The 26,728-nt window shown below is 36.6% G+C and overlaps 1 protein-coding gene across 1 annotated transcript; it reads left to right on the plus strand.

Annotated features, from left to right (window-relative positions):
- The first annotated feature begins 13,229 nt into the window (after positions 1–13,229).
- On the plus strand, positions 13,230–15,394 carry LOC131057442 (GDSL esterase/lipase At2g42990). Its single transcript, XM_057991627.2, has 5 exons — positions 13,230–13,529; positions 13,781–13,911; positions 14,165–14,398; positions 14,657–14,912; positions 15,011–15,394. The coding sequence occupies exons 1-5, from the start codon at positions 13,283–13,285 to the stop codon at positions 15,205–15,207; spliced, it is 1,065 nt and encodes a 354-aa protein (XP_057847610.2). The 5' UTR covers positions 13,230–13,282; the 3' UTR covers positions 15,208–15,394.
- Positions 15,395–26,728: the final 11,334 nt, after the last annotated feature.

A 26,728-nucleotide genomic window follows, 5' to 3' on the forward strand; every position in this document is an offset into this window, starting at 1 on the left:
GGAGACATCTCTTCATAGAGGGGATCATTGAAAACAACCATGTTACTAGATTTAGTGGAAGAGTTGATAGGAATGTACCCTTGAGAGGAATCATTTGACTTATCTTTCTCATCACACCGAAATGGCATGGTAACAATGTTTATGAGTTTTTGGTAAAATGAAGGTTTGGTATCTTTAGGGTTCAAAACTCATCTAAAGCTTCATCTAATTCATCTTGGTTATACTCATAATCAACATAATTGCATACATCATCATAAATATGAACATCTTGCAAATAAAAATCTGACATTTTGAAATAAAAATTGCATAAAACCTAAACACACAATGCAAAGAAACAAAGAAACACACTCTTTCTTTTCCTTTTTTTTTTTTTCTTTTCTTTAATGAAAATGAAACTTAAATGAAACACACTAAATTTAGATCTATAACTAACAAATGCAATGCAAGAGAAAGCAATAATAATTTCACGTCGGGTTCACCAAAATGTGTAGGGGAAAAAGTGAGACTAGGCTAACATGCCCTAATCCTACCTTTTGACACACATTGTGGAATACAAAAGAGACTAGAGGTATCACACAATTTGCTACTTCTTTTTGTGGAAGAGAGAGCCATAGACTACCTATTAGGGTTTCTATTCCTTTGTTGTAATTGAAAGATAAAATGATGCAAGTTCAATTCCTAACCCCAAAGTGCACTAATAACAAGATTGCAGAATTGAGTTTAAACAATGGAAAGTTGTAAACACAAGGACAAGACAAGAATGCAAATGCGTACTCGGAGTTAAAATCTGATTGAAAATGTTTGGGACAGGGGCGCAGGCGCCACTGTCCTGATTCTACCCCTGAAACTGCTTCGGAAACTGCTGTTTTGCAACCTGAAAAGCTGTCGGAAATGCTGAAACTTGCTGTCTGACTGAGGGACCAGGGCGCCCAGCGCCACTATCCTAGGGACCAGGGTGCCTAGCACCCCTATCCTGGTAGGACCAGGGCACCCCACGCCCCTGTCTTGGTCTTTTGCCCTGAAATTTGGTGTGTAGCTCAGTTTCTGTCTGCTTCTGCCGAATCTGCAACTTGCGGCGTCGTCCGAATCCTGAAATCTACACTTATATCTGAAAAGGTATGGTGGGCGGCTATATAGGGTTTTGCCTTAGTCAAACCCCCGCTTTGGTGATTTCCACCTCCACGAATAGCCAAGTTGTATTGTCAAAGTAGTGTGTGTGCAGACCTTGTGTGTGTGCAAGATCCTAAAATGCAAGTAAGCAAACTAGAGCAACGTAGAAAGTAAACCCTAATTGCTTGTAAATGATAATGTAAATCCTCCAAATCAAGATGCAAAGTGATCTAAAGCATGAATACAAATGATATAATGAGGCTTATGCAAAGACGTGAAAACAACATGAAATCATACCCAACCCCAAGGGAGGGGTACAAGCCAATCTTCAGTTGGTGATCCCCTATTGCTCTTCAATGCCTTCAAAGCCCTAAATGGATGAATGAAATTGATGAATGCTTGATGGATGGATGTTGAATGTTGTTGAAGTCTTCAAAGATCTTCTCTTTCGCTGCATAGAAGGTCCCTGAAACTAAAATTCCCCCCCTTTCAAATGAAGAAAGAGAGTTCTTATATATGAAACCCTAGGTCTTAATTTCAACTTTTGGCCGACCTAGAGATTGAATCTCCCACCAATTTCTTGGGGTTAAGCTTTATTTTATGATTGGATTGCGCTCCTAAAATTTCAAGAAAAATGTCTGGGATCGTGTGCACTCCGGGCGCCATGGCCCCAACAACTTTTCACCAAATTTTTAGAGCCATCGGATATGATGATTTTAGAGAGAATCCTGAAGTTACAGCTGATTTCAAGATGTTTTGACCCCCAAAATCAAGCCCCCAAGTTCAAAATAGGACCTAATTAGGGTTTTTGATTAAATGATGTATTGGAGGAATAAAATGAAAAGGGCACACTTTAATGAAAGGGCCCAACTTTATGATGTGGAAGATGATGAAATAGAACCTTAGACCTAATTAATTTAATTAATTAAGTGCTAAAGGGAAAATGCAATGCAAAATGCAAAATGCGCCAAGGCGGGTGCTAAACTAGGTGTGAAATTGTACCACCCTAGCAAGTGCGTACAATTTACGACGCTACAGTAACCATAGGAGTACTTACCAGTTTAGAATCTCCCATACCAAATTTATTCAACAATTCCTCAGCATATTTAGTTTGATAGATGAGAATACCTTTGTCAGTTTGAGTAATATGCAAACCTAAGAAAAAATTCATCTCACCAATCATAGACATCTCAAATTATTTCTCCATATTCTTAGAAAATTCTATGCATAACTTATCTTCACCTCCGAAAATAATGTCATCAACAAATACTTCAATAATCAGTATGTCATCATTAGTGATCTTATAATATAAATTATTGTCAGCACTACCCTTAGTAAAACCAAGCTTCAAAAGATATTAATCCAACCTTGCATACTAAGCTCTAGGTGCTTGTTTCAATCCATATAAAGCTTTCCTTAGCCTACAAACCATATTTGTATCATCTGATAGTGAAAAACCATCAAGTTTCTGAATATAAACTTCCTCATCAAGATCCCCAATCAAAAATGCACATTTAACATCCATCTGATAAACCTTGTAGTTTTTATAAGCAACATAGGCAAGAAATAATCTTACAGCTTCAATCCTAGCTACAGGTGTAAATTTCTCTCCATAATCAATTCATTTCTTCTGAGAATATCCTTTACAAACCAATCTAGCCTTATTCCTTATAACTTGACCATCCTCATTCAATTTATTCCTAAAAACCCATTTAGTTTCAATAACATTTTTATTTTTAGGCCGGGGAACCAAGGTCCATGTCTTATTTTTCTCAATCTAATCTAATTCTTCTTCCATAGCTTTCAACCAATACTCATCTTTACATGCCTCAATTACTGATACTGGTTCAACTTGTGAAATTAAACATACCTCATTAGTTGCCACTCTTCTTCTTGTCATCACTCCATTTCTCTTATCCCCAATGATTTGATCTTCTGAATGATTCAATCTCACATTCGTGGGAGTCTTCTGACTTTCTTTTTCTCTTCCTTGTTCTTCAGTTGCTGTACAATTCTCTGATACTGCTGAAGTAACTAGTTCAACACTCTATTCCGATAAAGGCGCTACAGGTTTAGATATAATCTTTCTACTATCGGTTCCTTCTCATAAACTCTGATTTGACTTTTGTTCAACTCATCTACTTTGACATTATCACTCTCCACAATTCTCTGCAATCTCTTGTTATAACATCTATATGCTTTTCTTTCTTTATAATAACCAAGAAATATGCCTTCATCACATCTAGGATCAAATTTCTCAATGATATCATCTCTTGATATAACATTTACTACCAATAATTCTAAAATACTTAACTGTGTATTGCCAAACCACAATTCATAAGATGTCTTACCGATTTCTCCTTTGATATGTACTTTGTTTAATGTATAAACCGTTGTGCTAATTACTTCTCTCCAGTAGATATGAGGTAGACTAGCTTCCATCATCATTGTTCTAGCAGCATCCAAGATAATTTTGTTCTTCCTTTCCACAACTCCATTCTGCTGAGGTGTTTGGGGAGCAGAAAATTGTCTTCTTATACCATGCTTCTCACAAAAGTTATTAAAATAACTAGATATGAATTCTCCACAATGATCTGACCTCAAACATTTAATCTTCAATCATGTATTAGTTTCCACTTTAGCCTTATAGATTTTAAATTTTTCAAATGCTTTAAATTTTTCTTTTAAAAAAGTAACCCGCATCATTCTAGAATAATCATCAATGATTAGCATGAAATACCTATCACCTTGAAAACTTTTAACTCTGGCAGTGCCACATAAATCAGTATGAATAAGATCAAGAACATCATTTTATTTATCTTGTATACTCCTAAAAGAGGTTTTGACCTATTTACCCATTTGACATTCTTTACGTACTGGATTATAGGGCTTTATAATCTTAGGTATATCCCTAACTACCTTCATTAAATTGATCTTACCAATGCAATCAAAATTCACATGACACAACCTTTTATGCCATAGCCAACTCTCATCAATCTAGGTAATCAAACATGTCTTCTCACCGGAGTTCAAATGAAATATATTACCTTTTGTTTGTGTACCGGTTGCAATCTCAAAACCAGATTTGTTAATTATTTTGCATTTTCCATCCTTGAACTGTAATTAAAATCCCTTATCTACCAATTGTCCTACACTCAAGAGATTATACCTCAAACCTTCAACATAATAAATATTGTCAGTCTTGTTCTTACCATCTAATGATATAGTTCCTTTTCCTTTGATCATACATGCTTTGTCATCTCCAAATCTAACTAGACCGCCATCAAATTCTTGCAAAGGTAGAAACTTCCCTTTATCTCTAGTCATATGATGTGAACAACCACTATCAATTACCCATTCATTCTTGTCTTCAATTTTAGCAGCAAGTGCCTTCTCTTTAGGCACATTCACTTCCAATGTCGGATCATCTTCCTTGATAGCTAGGAACATCCATTCCTTCCCATTGTCAGAACCACTAGCAGAGTCTTCTGTCGGTTCATCATCAGAATCAGTAATGCCTTCCTCATCCACTATGTAGCATGATTTGTCTCTGTTTTTCTTATAATTGTACTTGTTCTGATATCCAAGGTTAGGCTTAAATGATCGTCTAACTCTTTCTTCAAATCTTGAATTCCTTTCAAGACATATAGATGCAAAATGACCAATCTTATTACATGCAAAACATTTGAAAGGATCTTTTCCTTCATACTTACTTCCTACCGGTCCTTTAGGTACTCTTCTAGCAAATAATACTTCAATTTTCTCAAAATCATCATCTTCTCTCTTCATATCTTCTAATTACTTTGCATATAAAGCTTTCCAATCTTGTTTACCAGCTATAGATGTAGATGCTTGAAAAGCAAGTTCAGTCTTCACAACTCTAGAAGGTCAAAATTCTTCAAGCTCAAAAGCAGATAGTTTCCCAACCAAAGTATCTTTGTTGACAGATGTATTAGCCATTGTTCTCAATTCATTAATAATAGTAACCTTTATTTTGTAAGCCAGTGGTAGGGCTCTCAAGACTTTAGAAACAATTTCATCTTCGCTCAGAGTTCCACCACAATATTGAATTCCCATAACAATCTCATTTACCCTTTCCATGAATGTAGTAATCCTTTGATCTTCCTCCATCTTCAGGTTTTCATATCTCACCCGATAACCATAAAGTTTATCAATCTTCACTATAGGGTCACCTTCATTTAAGAGTCTCTATCTTATCCCATATATCCTTTCTAGATGATTTGTCGATTAATCCCATTATTTGTTGATCAAAAAGTGCACAAAAGAGGGCTTCTCTTTCTCTACAATCATTCTCAAGCTCCTTGTCCAAGTTTTCTGGAGGAGGATTGTTAGATCCCAGATTATAAGGTGTGACACCATTCTGTGTGATCTCCCAAATATCCTTACCAAGACATCTCAAATGAGTTTCCATCTAAATCTTCCATACTGTGTAATTTGTTCCATCAAGCCTCAAAATATCCCTCCGAAAGATAGCTCCAGAAGAAATAGATGAACTTGAACTGTTAGTCACCATAGGATCTTCCTCAAGTGGTTAAGCTTTCTGCAGAGAGGACCAAAGCTCTGATACCAATTGTTAAACAATTCAAATAACCAGAAAATAACTAAGAGTGGGGGGGGGGGGGTGAATCAGTTGTCACATATTACCGAAACTATTAGCAATTTAAACCTTTAATACCAGAACCCAAAACATTAAAACCAAAATAATAGTTAAACTAATTAAGAATAAACAGTAATCACAAAATAAAAACCATCCACATGACACCAAGATTTATATGTGGAAAACTTGGTAAAGGGGAAAACCATAGTGGGAAGCCTACCCACAATCATCTAATACTTCTGCAGTAAGTATATGAATTACAATTGAGGGGTCTGCACTTGTAGGAAGGCCAATAGCCTAGAGCGCACTGCTCATCACAAAAGGAGCCTCATTGACTACAAAGAAATCCAGATTACAATCTGGAGAAGTGTTTAACTGCAAAAGATAGCATCTCCTATGCCTAAGTACAGTTCCAGTTAAGCTTAATACCGAAGGACTAAATCCTCTTACAAAAACCCAATTCGATCTCCAATGATCGACCAACTCCTCTTCTTCAATGATATTACATTATTTGCACATTAGATTCCTTGACTATGACCTCTAACATAGCCATGATGATCTACAGTGAGATCTTACATCTATATATAGAAACCCTCGACCATAAACAATTAGGTCGGCCACTAGATAATAATCCAATTACATAATTACAAACCATATCGGCCTTAGACCAAACAAGTAATATCCAACACATAAGACATCCCAGAAACACATCAAGAGGTCCAATCAATACATTACATTAAAGTCGGTCAATAACCTAGGTCAACCAGGACCTAGTATAGGTCCACACGCTACAATAATGATCTTCATCTGCAAAGTCTTGAACATGATCACCAACAGCATCCTGAAACTCCACCAGAAGTTGAACCAACACCACTTATGCAATTCATATCTTCATCAAAAGCTCTGCCAATGAAACCCTCATCGGAACCAGAAACTAAGCTTTTAAGCAAGCGGGATAGCATCTGATCACCAGACCAAAACCAACTGACCGAATATGAGCATGATTATCATGAACAAGACAATTCCATCACCAAGCTATACCAGAGCCTATCGGATCATGCCGGATCCAAAACAACCAGAAACCACTCAACCTACCGGGACTAGAAGGGTACTGGTAAAGCATCCAAATAGCTAGTGTTGGCATCAATGACAAAACATCAATGCAACACATAATCAATTCCACCAAATGGTCAACAATCTGATATTATCGAATATTTGATTGGTTGGGTTTATGCCATGGCCAATTGTACTGACATCCAAGCCAAGCAAAAAGTCAACACATACCCCCCAACATGGTGTCAATGCATTGCAGCTAGAAGTTTATAATGCAAAGTGGCTTTTTGGGTTCCATATTTTATTTGAAAGGCTTTTGCGAGACAATTGCTAGGTATTTTCTCACGGTGGTCGCATGCTAGCAATTGAGAAGGTTGCCTTTTTCTTACTAGTCACTTTTTCACATCGGTAGGTATTTCTCCCAACCTGTCAATGGTTTTACATGAGCAACTTGGTGTATTTCCTAGGGTAACGAGTTCCCACCATTGTAAATAATTGTATATAATTTTTATGTGCTATAAGTTTTAGTTTGTTTTGCTATCCCATTTTTGGCATGTTCAGTTTTGGTGTGCTCAGTCTCCCCTCCACCTTTCTGCAAAGCAATGCCCTATCTTCCTTCTATGCTTTCTGGCTCTATAGCCCAATGGATAGGCATTGGTCTTCATACAATATTTTGAGTCCCTTGCTTCATTCTTAGAAGTCCTTGTCCCCAATCAGAGCCAGTTGTTAGCACCCACTCTATTTTCAAATTTAAAATTCCCTCTTTCATTTTATTAGCGGTCTTCTTTATCGGTTGTGCCTTCATTGGTAAAAACTGAAAAAAATTATTGAGTTCTAATTCAACCCAATGATGTGATTCCAAAGGAGGAAATGTTATCTATCAAGTGATCGGGCGACAACATAAATTTTGCATTACTCAAAATGACTAATTCCTCCCAATGGTCAATACACCCTTGTGAGCGAATGTCAGGCTATCGGAGATTTCAAAATATTTTGTTGCATGCTCCATAAGCTCCCAGGTCAATTAATTGTCATACATTACATGTAACTCCCATTGAATAAATTGAATGAATATTTGCAAGTACTTTCTTTAATAGTTGATTAAATGGCTAAAGGCATGTAAAGGTGGTAGTATGAATCATAGCATTTGATATTGTCACCTTTTGCAAATGAAATTTAATGCACCATCCTTTGAGATGGCCAAAGTGACACACATTGTCATTGAGAATGAGTTTCCTTTGTCAAAATTGTTTTGCCTTGTGATAACCAATTGTTGGTTGTTAACCCTGACTTAAATTAGCCAAATAGCGAACAAGGGAATATTATCCAAGGGTTGCATGCCCTTGCATGGAAACAACATATTAATTTTGCAGGATATAGAAAGACAATCACCTTATTAGGTAAAATTGTGAAATAGGCCGAAAATCATGAACAATAGTTGCAAGAAGAAATAATTGTGAAGAGAAACCTTGGTAATTACCTTTTTAGATGACAAGGAAGATGGTGCTCAAAGGGAAAGCTCCAGTGATACAACTTGATATGCAAGAGGATATCCTCTTCGATTTGACAGACTTTTCTCGAGAGTGCATAAGGATGAAGAGGAATTTGTATAGATTCTCTTGGTACTGATTGAAGAAGAGACAAAGGCCGAAATGCTTCAAAATCAAATTTCGGGTAGGAATCTAGTACCTAATGGAGAACTAGCAAATTAGGATTATTTATGGTATGGGTTTAGTGTTAAATATACTTTTTGATGAGTTTGGCTTTGCTTAGGGTAATTTTTGATATGGTCATTTTCAAGACCGTTACCTTCTCGAAAACCGTTACTTGAAATTGCAAATGGATGTTAGTTATAAAAAGGGTTGTTAGATAATAGTTAGGGGGAAGGATATTCTCATGTAATCTTGTTGAAAATAGGGACGAGTCTGTGAACTCGTGTTTTGATAATGAAGAAATAAAGAAGATATTTTAAATCTTTGAATTTCTTAATGTTTTCTTTAAATTGGACTGAACTGTGTTTCTTTGTGGTTACTCTTCAATGTTACTCTGCTATAATGAACTATATATGTGTTTAATTTTGGAGCTTTGAATTCAAATTAAATTATCTATTGAAAAGAGTCTGCTATTCTTTCCTAGATAACATCCTTGGGTGTGGAATAAGTAAACTTTATGTTATTTATCTACATTCACTTGATTTTGGGTTCAATCTTTCACATCTACTTTTATGGTTATGGGTAGGTGTTAGTTTGCCTTTTTTGCTTTCTAGTGAAAACCATACCTTGTGTTTTCATTCAACGCATACCATTCAAAGGTAGTTGTTCATTGTAAAATAAGTAAAGGGCACTTGCAAATACCATTGCAAGTGACTCAATTGTTGGTCAGATTGTAATTGATATGGGCAAGAGAGTATAAAACTGAAGTGACAAATCTGTTAACCAACAACAAGTTAAGAGCTTGAGATAACACAAAACAACAATTCAAGTGTATCAAAAAAATTGTTGACATTATCAATGTTATTTTGAAAGAAAATCATGTTATCATCAACAAAGTGGGAGTGAAGAGAAATAATATTACCTAGAAGAGAAACACAACGGATGAGTTGGTTTGATTAGGCAAGGTGCAAGAGATATCAAAGGAAATCAATTGTTATGACATAAAGGATTGAGGCAAGAGGTTATCCTTGCCAAATGGATTTTTTGGAGCAAGATTTGAGGGGATGGAGTTCCATTGATGGCCTATATTGCATTAGCACCCATGAACAACATTTTCACATGAGCACTTAACCTAGGAATAAAACCTAACCATTGAAGCATTTTAAGGATGAATGATCATCTTATACAATCATAAACCTGTGAAAAATGTTGTTAAAAATCAAAGAATCTTGATCCATTTGTTGAGCTTATTCTAAGGATTCCCTAACTATACCAAGTACTCTAAAATAAATCTACCCCTAAGGAAACTAGTTTGGTGTGGCCAAACTATATCTTGGCATGTATAATTTTCATTCTTTTGGCTAAGGATTTAACTATGATCTTGTATGAAGTATTTAAAAAAGTTATGGAGCATGAGTCATTCATGAATTGTCTTCTTGTGTCCATTTGGGTATAAATTTAGTGAGTACTTGATTAATATTATCTTCTAGAGACCTAGTTTCAATGCCCTCTAGACAAACATTTTAGAAGTCCTCCATGATATATGGCCAAAGCATTCGATAAAATTCAACAGGAAAGTCATCCAACCTCAAGCTCTTATTCAAAGCCAAATTATACAAGGCTTCCTTTGCCATTGTAGACAAACCCTCAATTGAGCTCCTTTTCCCTTATGAGTATCCATTTTCCGAAGCTAGTTCTCAATGTAAGAAACTAATTGTTGAAGAGATATTTTGTGTGGGTTGTTGTCTAGGCTTTTTCTACTAGGAATAAGTTTCCTTTAATGGATTTCTCAAGCCTTCTATTCTTCTCCACAACTCATCTACCAATGTCATGAAGGAAGAGAGTGCAATGAGATATATATTTCTTTAGAGCATCAACGCATTCATCTATCATCCTATGGCTTAGGTTGAATGTTCCAAATGGTTATTAGGAAATCAATTCTTTTTTGATTTTTAAAATGTCAAACATTCAATTTGGATGGGATCATTAGGTTGAATTGAAGTTCTAGTCAAGGATGATGTGATAAAATGGGTAGGTGGTTTGAAAGAGTAGTAGCCAAATAGAGATGGACGAAGTGTCCTAAAGGTGAAAAGAGGAAAAGAACATTGGCAAAAATATAAATTTGTCCAATTGACCATTTTTTTGTTAAAACCTTCATGACGTTTTCTCATGTAAATCAATTGGATTTACGTGAATTCAATTTTCCCATAGTTGGATCATACACACCTATGTAATATATGCAAGGTCCCTTGCCTCATATTATTATTGTGGGAGTTGGGGGTGGCTTTCCTAAGTATTGCTAGCAGTATGTTCCACCATGTTGAAATCACCCCCAAGAACCCATTCAATTGCAGGCAAATGGGAGAGTAACCATTCACACAAAGTATCTTTGCAAGGAGAAGAGTTGGGGGCATTAATACACCATAAGTCAACAAGAGAATCATGGAAGAGGTTGGCAACCCATACACAATAGTTATTAGGAACTGTTCCTCTAGCAACAATTGACTTGGCAAGTGAGGGTGCAAGACCCAAAACAACCCCTTCTTGGTGGTTTCTATGAAAACGTTGGCTTCTTTCCACATCGTAACAAGGCTAGCATCAAGATGGGTGTGACAATATTTCACTTCTTGAAGCATACATACATTTGTGTATGATTGTTCATAATAGACTATTTAACTTTAAACTTACAAGATGGGATTATCAATCCCCTCAATTTCCATGATTATATGTTGCAACTCATAGAGAGTCAAGGATTTCCTCATCTGTGAGGAGAGTATGAAACTAGTTAAAAGTAAAAAAAGCTTAAGGGTCAACAGGGCCATTGATAAGAGGTATTTCTTTAGAAGAAGACTATAAACACATTCTCAAGGGTTTTGATGGAGGATATCTTTAGGGGATCTACCTAGTTGAGAGGATGAGGTCACATGGTTATCTAGAGGGAAACTTTGGGGAAATGGTGGTTGGGGATGGGTTGGGTATTATGTGGGGAAGAGGGGGTTGATTCTTTCCTCCTTTTTTATGATCATAATTCTGAATTACAGGACTTCTTTGAAGGAATCACTATCAGAGGGTGGGGAAGAATGGGAAGGGGCATAATGGATAGGTTGGGACATAGGATGGGAAGGTTGTTGGAAGGTTGTGGGATCTTAGAAGCATCAACAAATGGGGGGTTGGAGAATTGGGATCCAATAGCAAAACCTTAAGGTTGACGAGGTTTGTAGTAAGGGAAATCTTGAAAGAGATGTCCTTCCTTTGGACAATAAAACATGTGTTAGGCTTGTTGAGATAAATGATTTTTTGTGTGAATTCATAGCCATGACCTAAGAATTTGATGGATTTCGAGAGTGGCTTAGTTAAGTCCATTTCTATGTAGATCTGGGGATGCACATTCAAGCTTGCTCATTTATTAGTGTTAGCGTTGCACTAGATAACCCTTCCTAGGTGAGCTACTATGTACAAGGCCTGGAACCAACATAAAAACTAGAAAACCAATCAAAATGACAATAGTAGAATGCACCAAAATGTATCAAAATGTTCTCTTTTCTTCCCTTTCTTCCCTTTCTTATTTGGAACGATCATACAATGCCTTTTTATAGACTCTTGGTCAGGTTTGACCTTACAACTACCTCTCAAAACCAACTTTTAACCCCTTTTGCAACTTTTGTTGCATTTTTGCAACTTTGCTTGGCAACTTTTACACTTTTGCACAAATGACTTCATGGGTTTATAAAAACCTTCAATACATGTCCAAATGACCATTTAACAATCTTATACATGCTTATTACCACTTCAAGGCTCATTTCACAATTTTTAACCCATTTGACCAATTAAGACTTTGACTAGGACAATTTGACTACTTTTTACAAATGGCTCTAATTAGCCTTACATATTGATTCACCATGACTTAAAATGAACATAAAAACTCAAATGTGATTGAATTTACTCATGAATTGTATTTTATCTTCTTGTAGCCTCTTGGTGCTTAGGTACTCCTGCACCAGAGAGCTAACCATCCATGGCATTTATTTGTTTGGGTGATCCTTATGGACTACTGGGCAGGTTAGGGTTTGTAGTTTAGGGTCTGGTGGTTGGAGAATCCAAGGTTTTTGTGTTAGTTTGTAGAGAAGCAAAACACAGGGGAGTGTGATCATCATAGGTAGTCATTTTTTGAAAAGCGGACTTGTTATCCTCCGACATTCCTTTTCCTTGTGCCTTTTTTCATTGTTGTTACACATAGATTGAACTATGTTTGGAACTTTATTAGTCAAGCCTGAGCCCATGTTCCGTTTCTTTCACTATTAGTAGTTGATGGACAAAATCCAAAATAGGACTTCAGCTATTTTCTTTGCAAATTGTTAGGGTTTCAGCATTTGATTCTAGGTATATTTAGTAAAGCATGTTTATGAGAAGTTAAATTAAAAGACCCAACATAAAATTTAATTAATCAAAAAGAGACGATAAATACGTCTAACATGCGTAATAAATGTGCTGCTTAAGCAAAAACGTTTTCGTGAACGTCTTGGATATTTGTAGAGTACGGCGTGATCAGTTGCAAAATAAAAATTAGAAGTGTCAATTGAGAAAAAGACGCAAACCAAAACTCTCTGGAGTTCGGTTTGTAATTAAAACAACATAATAACTTGTCAGTCTCAGCAATTCAATGTGCAGTACTGCAAAAGCATGTAGAATTTTATGGATCATCGAACTTTTCTCTTTACTTTTCGCTGTTGGAATAAATTCTTACATCACACTTTTGACTCATCATGGGAAATCCAAGGTTTCTATAAATTTCAAGGTAGTACGAACTTATGGCGATTCATACCAAGACGTATACTGTTATGCAGTGAACATGGGTTATACCAACGGCAGTTTGTATATTTCTCTTATGATCTTGTGCACGTATGTCTGTACAGGCAAAGCCATTGAAGCCAAAGTTTCTGCTCTCTTCACATTTGGGGACTCAATCGTGGATCCGGGAAACAACAACTTCATACCCACAATTGCTAGGGCCAATGCTCCTCCATATGGCCAAGATTTTCCTGATCGCATGGCTACAGGTCGCTTTAGCAATGGCAAACTCTCTACGGATTTCATATGTATGTATTATATGGATTCAACAATTTTGAATTTAGATGTGCAAGCTTTTTGTTTAAAATATATATATATATATATATATTTAATGATAGACCATGGGTATGATTTGAAATGATAGATCATGAGTATGATTTGAAATGAAAAAAAAAATTGCTTGCCCAGTTTAAACTAGAAGCTTGCAGATCTACTCAGAAAACTTATACCAACATTGAATCTACTATTCTAGGATTTCCATCATTGTTATCGTCTGCAGCTGCAGAGCTTGGTCTGAAGGACACGGTGCCGCCATTTTTAGACCCCAATTTGAATACCCAAGACCTTCTCACAGGCGTCAGCTTTGCTTCTGCTGGAACTGGATTCGACAACCTCACCGCGCAAGTAGTTGTAAGTGATTTCTTGTCTTGATTTTTCAGTATTTAATTCTTCAAATTAAATATATAATTTTGATGGGTGTTATGAATTGGTGAGATTTAAGATTGGGATCTCAATTTTAACATGAACATTCAATAATAACAACAATCAAATGGTCACCATTAAACTATCACACTACACTACACCATTACGGATTGAAGCTAATAAGGGTGATCTATATTTTTGCAGAGATTGAAACTAATAAGGCTGATCTATATTTTTGCAGAGTGCGATACCAGTCTTGAAACAAGTGGAATACTTTGAAGAGTATAGGGCTCGCTTGGTAGATCTGGTGGGTGAGGAAAATTCTTCCAATATAATTGGGGAAGCTATATTTCTGTGCGTTGCAGGTTCCAACGATTTCTTGGAGAACTATTATTCCCTTCCCAATAGACGAGCTCAATTCAGCCTTGAACAGTACCGAGACTTTCTGATTAACATATACCTCACTTTCATCGAGGTAGACTAAATTTACTTGCTGAGTAAATATATATAACCGTCATTTAATTTATAGTTTGTGAGTCAATGGGTTCTTTTAGTGTTTCTTAATTCTATTGTGTGTATTTTAATGGCATTCTGTAATTTAATGAGAAAATTCAAGAATATGAAAATGATCTGAAATGCTGATGTAAACATACACAAATTATGATCCAGAAACACTAAGAGGAACTATTAAAAACTAATCTAGCCTATATAATGAATGGGTTCTGTTAAGCAGGATCTGTACAAGCTTGGCGGCCGGAAATTTGCTATGTATGGTCTACCCCCGATGGGATGCGTGCCCCTCGAGAGAACTTTATATGGGCAATCAATTTCGGGATGTGTTGAGATATATAACCAGGCTGCACTTTCTTACAATACACAACTCATGTCAACCATCAGTACATTGAATACTAGCCTTCCTGACATTAAAGCAGTTTATGTAGACATCTACAACAGTTCCTTGGATATTATTGAAAATCCCTCCAAATATGGTACCAATTGCAAAATTTCTCAGAACTCTTTTTTTTTCTCTTCTGAACTGAAAATGGGTTTGTAATGTTTTAACCAGTGTTGGTGTGTTATGTACTAGGGTTTGAGACATCCAGCAGAGGATGCTGTGGAACAGGATTAATCGAGACAGGAACAACAACCTGCAATTCCGCAACTCCGGTGACTTGTTCAGATTCAGACAAGTTTTATTTTTGGGACTCTGTTCATCCTACGCAGAGAGGGTATCAAATCACTGGACACGAGGCGTTTCAGAAGTATATTTCAAAACTTCTGTAAATGTTTAAAGCTACAATTAATAAATGAGGTTATACCATTTGTGCACTGAAATCTTTTTTAACGAGCTAGGCTAATTGTTTATTGTTCCAAATATAGGCTGGACTGTAGCCTGAAATTCTTTAAATGATGCCAACTATATGTTGACTTTTTTTATTATTTAGGAAAGGAATGAATAACATTTTACTGATATTGGTTTGATTTGATAATTAATGATTACTTTATGGCAGTTGGTTTTGGAATAAATGTATGTCCTAAATGAATAACATTTTACTGATATTGGTTTGATTTGATAATTAATGATTACTTTATGGCAGTTGGTTTTGGAATAAATGTATGTCCTAAATGAATAACATTTTACTGATATTGGTTTGACTTGATAATTAATGATTACTTTATGGCCGTTAGTTTTGGAATAAATGTATGAACGGCTAATTAAAAGCTGTGTACTTACCTGGTTTCATAAATGTTTCCAACTATTTACAACAGGAAAATTCAAAATTTTGATGATAATTATATTTCAAATTTTTAAATTAAGAAACTTTTCATTTTAATTGACTTCAATTGAAAAGAAATGTGTTAATTATAAAAATTAATATTTTTAATTATAATTATTTATATATTTCATTTTTTTAAATAATAGTAAAACGATACCAAATTGATAATAGATCATAAAAGTAAAGTATGTAATATATTAGTCTTTTAAAATAGAATATGATTTTTAGTAATATAAGATATTTTTTATTAAGGAGATATAACCCAAAACTTTGTGCGGTAGCCATATGACATTGGTGTTGCTAAAAAAATGTTTTTCAATGATAATAAGGCTTTTAAATTGAAAAAGACTTTGAGTTTATTGCTATTTTTTGGTTGTGGGACAATTCTTTTTTGAGAAATAGACTTGATTCTATTTAGAATAATTATTGACAAAATTTCTAGATATAATATAAGTCTATTGTTTCTTATTAATAATGTGTAAACTAATAAAGGTTTTAAAAATAGTATTAAAGGGATAAATTATGGAGGAATGATTCAAAATACTTCTATATATAATATGAACATGGTGTAAAAATATGGTAGAACATGGTTAAGCAAATAAAGTACAATGTGCATGTACTAACAAACAAAGGATCAATTAACAAGTTATTTTCAATATTATTTTTTGAAGAATTTCAATTAATATTGAGGGTTACGATGAATATTTCTTTATAATTTATAATTAAATATTTTGTATTAATTATTTTATAGTATAAATGTAGAAAACTCAAAGCCCTCATATAAAAGCATCTTATATTGACTAAAAATAACACAAGAATATTCATTATATTTTAAATGTGTAGAATATGATGTACAAGTTTGAGTTATATAGTTTTTAAATGATAGATTTAACAATCAAATGTTTTGATTTATAAAAAGCAAGACAAGTCCGTACCATTACAAAGTACTACATAACTACATAAAAGTGCCACCTAGAAAAAAAAAACCCTACCAAATAGAGACTGACAAAAAACTGCTAATACAGACTAAACCAGAGACAAAGCCAACATCAAAAACCACTAACACAACAAAACCAACAAAATAAACCAAACATGAAAGGCACAAAGAGATGGCCCACTGGGCGTCCTAGCATGACCTTCCTATGAATCCTTACATAAACTAAGAACTTTATCAGAGAAGGAAATATTTTTGTTTGAATCTTAAATATAATTAGGGGTAGCAAAATCCAGAGTGTCCTTAACTATGGAAGCAGTGGACTCCTCCAATGTAGAAGGAGAGAGAACATGTTGCTTGTGTTTATCCCTCATCCTATCGATTTCATCATGTATAACTCTGAGAGAGGATAAAATTTTGAACACCATATCCTGACTTCATTTGTCCATTTCCTCAAACTTTCTCATTAGGAGCTCCTGGTTCTCTTTCAGTTCCAACATAATTTTGTTCTTGTTTTTTCGCATCATATTCTCAAAGAGATCATTCAATCTTCCCTCCACTTTTTCCCAATCTCCAACTTCTTGACCATATTACTTGCCACTTCCCAAAGACATTCATCTCTAAAATCCATAACCCATTTATTTGCTCCCACCCTCGCATTGACGATTGCCTCCAGTATATTGATTTTTCTAATTTCCAAATTGAACTATGAGAGAAGCCATTTGATAATCATTTCCTATCTTTCCACATTCTCCTCCAGTTTTAAAATCTATGGGGGCCTATTTAGGTTGAGAGGGATCTTGATTAGAGGTAAAGGGGGCCACTGATGGGGAGGTGTCCTCAAAGAGAGTTAATTCCTTATTTAAGGGCAGTCAGGTGTTATCCTAGTGGGCTTCATTCATTGTTCATCTGGTCTACTAACCAATTTAGACACCCCAACTCTCTAAGAGTGCTCCCAATCTAGATGTGCTCACTGGTTGCTCAAGCATGGTTGAGATTCATAAGCGTAAATCCAACCTTACACTCTAAAAATCCTAACAAATGCTTGCAGAGGTTGTAGTAGGTGTTTGAGATGTTTTTTCAAGGGCAATCAATTGGTTTTGAGTGAGGGTTTGATTCTTGTCCCCATCGCTCCTTCCTTTTCCTATTTTCTAGGCCTAGTAGCCCTAGAGCCCCAATTAGCCCTACCTAACTGGTTTTTGTGGATTTGCTCCCAATTTCTCCAAAGACCCACACAAACTCTTTGCTGATTAGGATACGCTTTTGGAAGTAATTTCCAATTTCTAAATTTAAGAATCTCATTATGACCATACAGGTATGGAACCCGAGAAATGCTTATTGTAGGTGGTTTTGGGCTTGTTTTGGTCTTTTTCCAAGGGTTAGGTGTCTTCCTTGATCTGCCACACCTCCAAACTCAGACATATGTTCTACCACACATCACTTATTCATCCCAAACACTCTGCAACTCCAACCCTGCTCATTCCTGTAAACACTTGCATAATCTCATTCATTTCCTAACTGGGCTATGACTGAGCTCGCCTAGGAAATGATGCTCATTGGCCTTCCAAAGGAAAATAAAAGCTATATATATTGTACAAAGGTTCCATGGCTCAATTCCCAAGGGCTATTGAGAAGAACTCAAAGGACTTCAAGCTGGAACCATATTTGGGCCTCTCAAACCCTTACTCAAATCGAGAGCTTGCAAAATTGAAAAATCAATTCAAACCTGCAAATTAAATAATCAAATTGCTTCTTGAGCACTACAAGAACATGTACAAAACAACAAAACAAAGTATAAAAATGCAATCAATCCATTAGGTACAGATTGTTGCTCTAATTCTTGAAAAAATCAATGTAGAACTTCAATAATGGTCACAACACGTATTCCATCAACTCCAGGCGTTCAACAACCTCATTACATTCATTCTAAAGGATTTTATATGTCATTTTTATCCCAACTAACTCTCCATCTATTTCCTAACCAACCCTTTGCTCAAAAATGCAAAAAGTTGCTCAACATTGCAAAAAGTTGTCAAGCAACTTTGATGTAACTTTTGCCAAAAAGTGCATTTTTGCCTTACATGCTTTGTTTTCTCCTCCAAACCATCTAAGATGACTAAAAACCATTAAATTGACATGTCCCAATGCCAAAAAAGGCTATTCTAGGCATTTTTCATCAAAATGCAAGATTTTGCCATTTTAGGTTTATAAGGGCTTACAAGCCAAAATTGAGTAAATGCGTTGTCCTAAGGACATTCAACCTACCAAAGCATAACAAGAACATATTAAGACCTAATAATCTTATTCACCACTCCAAACCATCCTATGAACAAACACACCAAAATGAAGAAACTGGACTCAAAACTAGGTGCTCCTGCACTATACTCCCCCAAAGAAAAGAAGTCAAGTGACAACTTGAGACAGCATAGAAAATGGAACTCCATGCTTAGAGAAGTATCCCTTAGGTATCCAAGTAGCCTCTGATGCTGTAAGGTATTGCCACTTGACCAAGTTCTCCATGTAGGTGGTATGCCTTGTTTTCTTCAAGATTCTAGAATCTAACACCTTCTCGGCTTGGGGAATGGGTGCAATTGGTAAGGGAAGGTCTAAAAGTGCTTGAGAGACCTTTGAAACTCTGCTATCTTCTGTTGGAAGTGTGCCCTTATACTGCACCAAATCTGCCACATTGAAAATGGGTGACAAAGCCATATCATTGGGTAAGTCTACCTTGTATGCATTGCTACCATACTTGGCCAAAACTTTGCAAGGACCTATCCTCCTCATCTGAAGCTTACTAGGGACACCTTTCTGAAGTCCTTCCTTGTTCAAATGAACCATCACCATATCACCAAAATCTTTTTCGATATCTTTCCTTTTCTCATCCACTTGTCTTTGATATTTTGAGTAGTGTCCAATAGGGTTGTCCTAACCTGCTCATGAACCTCTTGCATTGATTGGGGCATGTCCAATATATTGTCCCATCTTTCCCACATCTTTGAGCTCCAAAAATCCTCTAAGATGAATTCCATACACCACCTCAAAAGGACTTTTACCAGTGGACCTATTCACACTATCATTGTAAGCAAACTTAGCTTGATGGATGATCTGATCCCAAGCTTGACCATACTCTTTTGTTAGGAATCTAAGTAGATTCCCAAGTGTTCTATTGACCACCTCAGTTTGACCATCCGTTTGGGGATGATAGGCTGAACTGAAAGACAAATTAGTACCTAATCTTTGCCACAAACTCTTCCAAAAATGACCAATAAACTTTGCATCCCTATTTGACACAATGCTGATAGGTAAACCATGAATCCTAATAACCTCTTTGAAAAACAAGTGAGCAATGTGGCTGGCATCATGAGTGGCCTTGCATGGAGTAAAATGAGCCATCTTACTAAACCTATCTACCACAACATAGATTCTATCAAAACCTGATTTGGTTTTTGGCAAACCAACCACAAAGTCCATACTTACAGACTCCCATGGCTATTTGGGAATAGGTAAAGGCTGATAAAGACCAACATTTGAAGATGTACCCTTATCTCTTTGGCAAACCACACATTTCTCCATGTATCTTCTTATATCTCTTTACATTTTAGGCCAAAAGTAGAACATTTGGACAAGTTCCAAAGTCTTGTTCAAACCAGAATGTCCACTCAAGCATTCATTATGCTTTTCTTGCATCAGTTTTTCCCTCATAGACCCATTTGGAACACATAGCTGCCCTCCCTTGAATAGAAGGTCATCTTGCAAGGTGTAATATGCATATTCACTGTGAAAATGGTTTCCAAACCCTTGGCAAACCTTGTAGGTAGTAGCAAAATCTTCATCTTCTTCATACAAATTCTTGAAGCTATCCACTCTAATGCTTTTGAGTTGCACTTCTTGCACTGTTAGTAACCTCCTACTCAATGCATCAACTACCTTATTACATTGTCCTTTCTTTTTCTTGATGGTAAAGGTATATGATTGCAAATACTCTACCCATTTAATATGCCTATGGTTTAAATTTTCTTGAGAATTAAAAAAGCTAAGAGCTTGATTATCAGTGTAAACCAGAAATTCCTTAGGTAATAAATAGTGCCTCCATTTCCTAAGTGATTGGACAAGTGTATACAATTCAAAATCATAGGAGGAATACCTTTTCTTTGCATCATTGAGTTTCTCACTGAAGAAGGCAACCGGTCTATTGTCTTGACTCAAAACTGCTCCAACAACTATGTTGCTTGCATCACATTCAATTGTGAAGAGTTTGTCAAAGCTTGGTAGGATAAGTACCGATTGAGTAGCCACCTTTGTCTTCAGAAGATCAAAACCTCTTTGTTCTTCCTTTTTCCATACAAACTTGGTTCTCACACCTCCCTTGATTGTCTCAAGCATGGGTGCACATATTTCACTGAACCCTCTGATGAACTTTCTATAAAATTGAGCCATGCCATGGAAAATCCTCACTTCACTTGTTGTCCTAGGTGTGGGCCAACTGATTATGGATTCCACCTTAGAGGTTTCCATCTTTAAATTACCTCTAGAGATACAAACCCAAGATACGCCAATTCCTGTTTCATAAACTCATATTTCTCCAAATTGATGGTTAGTTGTTCATCACACAGTTTACTCAAGACAATTTCTATATGCTTAAGATGATCATCTTTAAACTTGCTAAAAATTAAGATGTCATCTAAGTAAACAAAAACAAATTTACCAATGTAGTCTTTGAGTACTTCATTCATGAGCCTCATGAATGTGCTAGGGGCATTTGTGAGTCCAAATGGCATAAAAAGCCATTCATAGAGTCCTTCTGTAGTCTTGAAGGTTGTCTTCCATTCATCACCCTCCTTTATTCTGATTTGGTGGTAACCACTCTTGAGATCTATCTTGTTGAAGTATTCAGCACCTCCCAAACAATCCATCAAGTCTTCAATTCTTGGGATGGGAAATCTATATATGATAGTAATCCGGTTTATGGCTCTAGAGTCAGTGCAAAGTTTCCAAGTACCTCCCTTCTTTGGAGCCAAAACGGTGGGTACTACACATGGGCTAATGCTCTTCCTGATTAGACCATTATCTAGAAGTTCTTGTATTTGCTTGGCTATCTCCTTATTTTGATCCGGTGTCATTTTATAAGTTGTCTTATTAGGCAAAGAAGCTCTGGGTATAAACTCAATTTGATGACTAATGGCACTTTGAGGAGGCAATGTAGCTGGTGTTCCATCACTAATGATGTCCTAAAACTAATCTAGAACATGTTGTACTTCTTTAGGAATGCTCACCTTCTTCTCCTTGTTGTCCTCTTTTGGCTTCACAACAATGGAAAACCCCACTCCTTCTCCCTCCTTGAGTGTGTTGATGAACTCTTTCTCACCAACCAGCAGCACATTAGGACCTCTGGATCTACCCTCTACTTGGTCTCCTATGGACTGGATTTTGTATGTGGTTCCATCCTTTTGGAAGGTATAAGCATTCTTCTCTCCATGATGTATTGCCTTTCTGTCAAACTGCCATGGCCTACCTAGGAGTAGGTGGCAAGCATCCATGGGCAAGATTTCACACAAGATTTTGTCTTTGTAACCTCCAATGGTGAACTCAACCCAAGTTTGTTCATTTACAAGAACATGCTGCCCTTTGTTGAGCCATGTAACTCTATAGGGATCACTATGTGGTATTCCTGGCAAATTGAGCTTACTCACCGCTTCCTCTGACACTATATTGTTTGTGGATCCAAAATCCACTACCACTCTACATACCTTTCCCATGATCTTACATTTTATTATGAACAAGGATCTCCTTTGGCTAGGTTCCTCCTTAACCGGTTCTTTGATCAAGACTCTCCTTATCATGAGGTTCTCTCCAACCTCTGAATCCAAACTTACTTCTGATGCTTTCATGTTTGCTACATCCTCTTGAGCATAATTTACTTTCCTCTCACCTCCTTGGGATGAAGAAGACTTATCAGGGAACCTATAGAGTGGGTGTCCAAGTTGATGGTAGTTGTAGCACTTGATGGTGGCAAAATAGGACCCTCTTCCTAATCCACTAGACCTTCCTCTACTAGAGTTGCTAGATCCCCTTCCTCTATAGCTTCTCTTGCTATTGGAGTCCCCACTTTTCTCAACCAACTTGGATTCCCCTTGGGATCTTTGGTCTATACTTCTTCCACCAAAACTACCTCTCTGACCTCTGCCATCTCTTCCCCTACCTCTACCTCTGTTGCTTTGTTCTTGTTTTTTCTTGCTCTTTTCCTCCACTCTTAGTGCCAACTGATAGCACTTGTGCATGATGTTGGGGCATAACAAGCTTAATTCCTCTTGAATATTCCATCTCAAGCCATTTAAGTATCTGGCTACCTTGATGTTCTCATCCTCTACCACCTTGGATCTCAGACACAACTTCTAAAATTCCTTAGTATAGCTGCTCACATCCAAGTTTCTTTGCCTCAAATTTTGTCTCCTTTTGTGCAACTAGATCTCATAATCTTCAGGGATGTATGCCTCTTTCACCTTGGCTAACATGCCCTTCCAAGTAGCTATGGGGTTCTTGCCCTCTTTTTGCCTCTCTTCTTGAATAAATTTCCACCAAGTCAATGTTGCCCCTCTCAACCTAGACTTGGCTACCTTCACCTTTTGTCCTCACTAATTCCATCACATTCAAAGTGATTCTCCAATCCCTCTATCCATTCTAGGACTACCTCAGGCTCCATTTTTCCTCAAAAAAGTGGCACTCCTTCTATGGATTTTCCTCCTAAGGCTTTAATGGCTTTAAGGAAATGTTCTTTAGGTAGAATAGGGTCTGGTTCAGGATTCCTATCCTCTTATACAACTTCTTTTCCCTTTCCCTCATTGACCTTGATTGTCACTTTCTTAGTTTTATCTTCAACTATGTCTAGTTTGCTCTCCAATTGTATTAGTCTTTCTCTGAGGAGCCTATTTTCTTCTTCTTGGTCTTCTACATTCTTTTCTAGCTCTGCATTGGTCACCATCCTTAAACTATTCTCTCCTACTAATTTAGTGTCTATCATATGCTTGCTTCTTCCTAAATCTTGGAAGCTTTGATACCACTATGATGGGGAGGTGTCCTCAAAGAGAGTTAATTCCTTGTTTAAGGGCAGTCAGGTGTTATCCTAGTGGGCTTCATTCATTTTTCATGTAGTCTACTAACTAGTTTAGACACCTCAACTCTCTAAGAGTGCTCCCAATCCAAATATGATCACTGGTTGCTCAAGCATGGTTGAGATTCATAAGGGTAAATCCAACCTTACACACTAAAACTCCTAAAAAATGCTTGCAGAGGTTGTAGTAGGTGTTTGAGATGTTTTTTCAAGGGAAACCAATTTGTTTTGAGTGAGGGTTTGATTCTTTTCCCCATCGCTCCTTCCTTTTCCTATTTTCTAGGCCTAGTAGCCCTAGAGCCCCAATTAGCCCTACCTAGCCGATTTTTGTGGATTTACTCCCAATTTCTCTAAAGACCCACACAAACTCTTTGCTGATGAGGATACTCTTTTGGAAGTACTTTCCAATTTCTGAATTTAGGAATCTCATTATGACCGTATAGGTATGAAACCCGAGAAATGCTTATTTTAGGTGGTTTTGGGCTTGTTTTGATCTTTTTCCAAGGGTTAGGTGTCTTCCTTGATCCGCCACACCCCCAAACTCAGACACATAACTTGTTCATCCCAAACACTCTACAACTCCAACCCTGCTCATTCCTATAAACACTTGCATAATCTCATTCATTTCCTAACCGGGCTATGACTAAGCTCGCCTAGGAAATGATGCTTATTGGCCTTTCAATGACCTCCAAAGTAAAATAAAAGATATATAAACTGTACAAAGGTTCCATGGCTCGAGTTCCAAGGGCTATTGAGAAGAACTCAAAGGACTTCAAGGTCGAATCATGTTTGGGCCTCTTAAACCCTTACTCAGACCAAGAGCTTGCAAAATTGAAAACTCAATTCAAACCTGCAAATAAAATAATCATATTGCTTCTCGAGCACTACAAGAACATGTAAAAAACAACAAAACAAAGTACAACAATGCAATCAATCCATTAGGTACGGATTGCTGCTCTAATTCTTGAAAAATGCAATGTAGAATTTCAATAATGGTCACAACATGTATTCCAATAAACTCCAAGTGTTCAACAACCTCATTACATTCATTCTCAGGTCTTTTATATGCCATTTTTTTCCTAACTAACTCTCCATTGGTTTCCTAACCAACCCTTTGCTCAAAAATGCAAAAAGTTGCTCAACGTTGCAAAAAGTTATCAAGCAACTTTGACAATTTTTGCCAAAAAGTGCATGTTTGCCTTACATGCTTTGTTTTCTCCTCCAAACCATCTAAGATGATTAAAAAGTATTACATTGACATGTCCCAATGCCAAACAAGGCTATTCTAGGCATTTTTTCATCAAAATACAAGATTTTGCTATTTTAGGCTTACAAGGGCTTACAAGCCAAAATTGAGTAAATGCATTGTCCTAAGGACATTCAACCTACCAAAGCATAAAAAGAACATATTAAGACCTAATAATATTATCCACCACTCCAAACCATCCTATGAACAAACACACCAAAATGAAGAAACTGGACTCAAAACTAGGTGCTCTTGCACCAGCCACCTCCTTAGGTATAATGGGAGACCACTCAGATTCTGAATCTGAGGAAGATTCATAGTCCTCCACCTCCTCCTCTTCACTAGACTCTAGCACCTCCATTTTTTTGGGGGGTGGGGTCGGAGAGGACTTTTTCTTCGCCTCTCTACTAGGGTGAAAATGGTTGGGGACAAGTTTGGTCTTAGAGGAAGAACCAATAGCCGAGGTGGTATTAGCCAAAAGAGGCCCAAAGATCTCAATTACCAAATTTGGGTTTGGAAGTGGATTAGAGGGCTTAGAAGGGGACCCACTTGAAGGGGTTAGAGTGAGATGAAAATTATAAATCCTAAGGATTACACCCTGATGAAGGGGCAGACATTTCTTTGACTTAGCTCTAGCAACAAACTGAGATAAATACAAACAAGCCCAAAAAGAAAAGTTCATGTGAATTCCATACCTCAAGTGGTTATGCATGGGAAAAATCTAAGTGTGAAATATTTTATAATGATAGTTGAGGGTGAATAATTTCATCAATAGAAGGGTTGTATCCTTCCATTTTCTAGGGAACTCTTCTCCATTATCATCGCTTTGCATCTTTGATACTCCCTTTCCCTCCTTGAAGAATCACTTGAATTCTTCCTTATATGAAACCTTCGACTTATTATGAAATTTTCTTCCATCCTGTAGGAGTCCACTAATGGCCACAATCAACTCCGATGTGACTTTAAAGGCAAAATTTCCAATCTGCACCTCTCCCTTATGGTAGGCCTTCACAATGTTTTTTTAGAGCTCCATTTCAAAACTCTGCATGCCCTCTACATTACTATCTAAATGCCCCTTGATAATTTTTTACCATAGCTTTGGTTTGCACTTGAATTCCTCATAGTTATCGGGTTCTACTTAAATTAAGTCCCCACCCCCATTTCCACCACCAAGAGCATCTTAATAGAAACCAAGTGGGTGAAACAAAAACCAATAGTTTGGTTGTCACAACACTTACGAGGAGAAATGAAACTACTACTCGAAAAGGAAATTCACTAATGTAGCAAAAAATGACTTTCCAAAAGGGTGGCTAGGATTAAAAAAGGCGAATTTTGAACTATAACCCATCATTATGCATTGTGTCCTCGTATTCACCACTTGAACCAAATTCAAAAGATCACAAGAATTAGTCTAGATTTTTAAATTATTTAAAAATGGACCTAAGGAAGCCAACCTTGTTAGACAGTTCAAATAACCGAAAGATAACTTAGAGGGGTGGGTGGGGGTGAATCAGTTGTCACAGATTACCAAAACCTTAATAAATTAAAACTTCAATAATGAAACCCAAAACATTAATATCGGAATGCTTAAACCAAATACTGAAATAACAGATAAACCAATTAAGCATAAACAATAATCAAAGAATAAATATCATCCACATGACACCAAGATTTATATGTGGAAAACCTGGTAAAGGGAAAAACCACAGTGGGAAGCCTACCCACAGTCAGATAATACT

This window comes from Cryptomeria japonica, chromosome 7 (genome assembly GCF_030272615.1).
Source record: "Cryptomeria japonica chromosome 7, Sugi_1.0, whole genome shotgun sequence".
NCBI classification, from domain to species: Eukaryota; Viridiplantae; Streptophyta; class Pinopsida; order Cupressales; family Cupressaceae; genus Cryptomeria; species Cryptomeria japonica.

Excerpts from the sequence above, each read along its gene's own strand:
- LOC131057442 (XM_057991627.2), top strand. The coding sequence starts at position 13,283 with ATGGGTTATACCAACGGCAGTTTGTATATTTCTCTTATGATCTTGTGC. Across the intron at positions 13,530-13,780 it reads ACTCTCTACGGATTTCATAT|CTGCAGAGCTTGGTCTGAAG; the intron begins GTATGTATTATA and ends TATCGTCTGCAG. Across the intron at positions 14,399-14,656 it reads TATACCTCACTTTCATCGAG|GATCTGTACAAGCTTGGCGG; the intron begins GTAGACTAAATT and ends TCTGTTAAGCAG.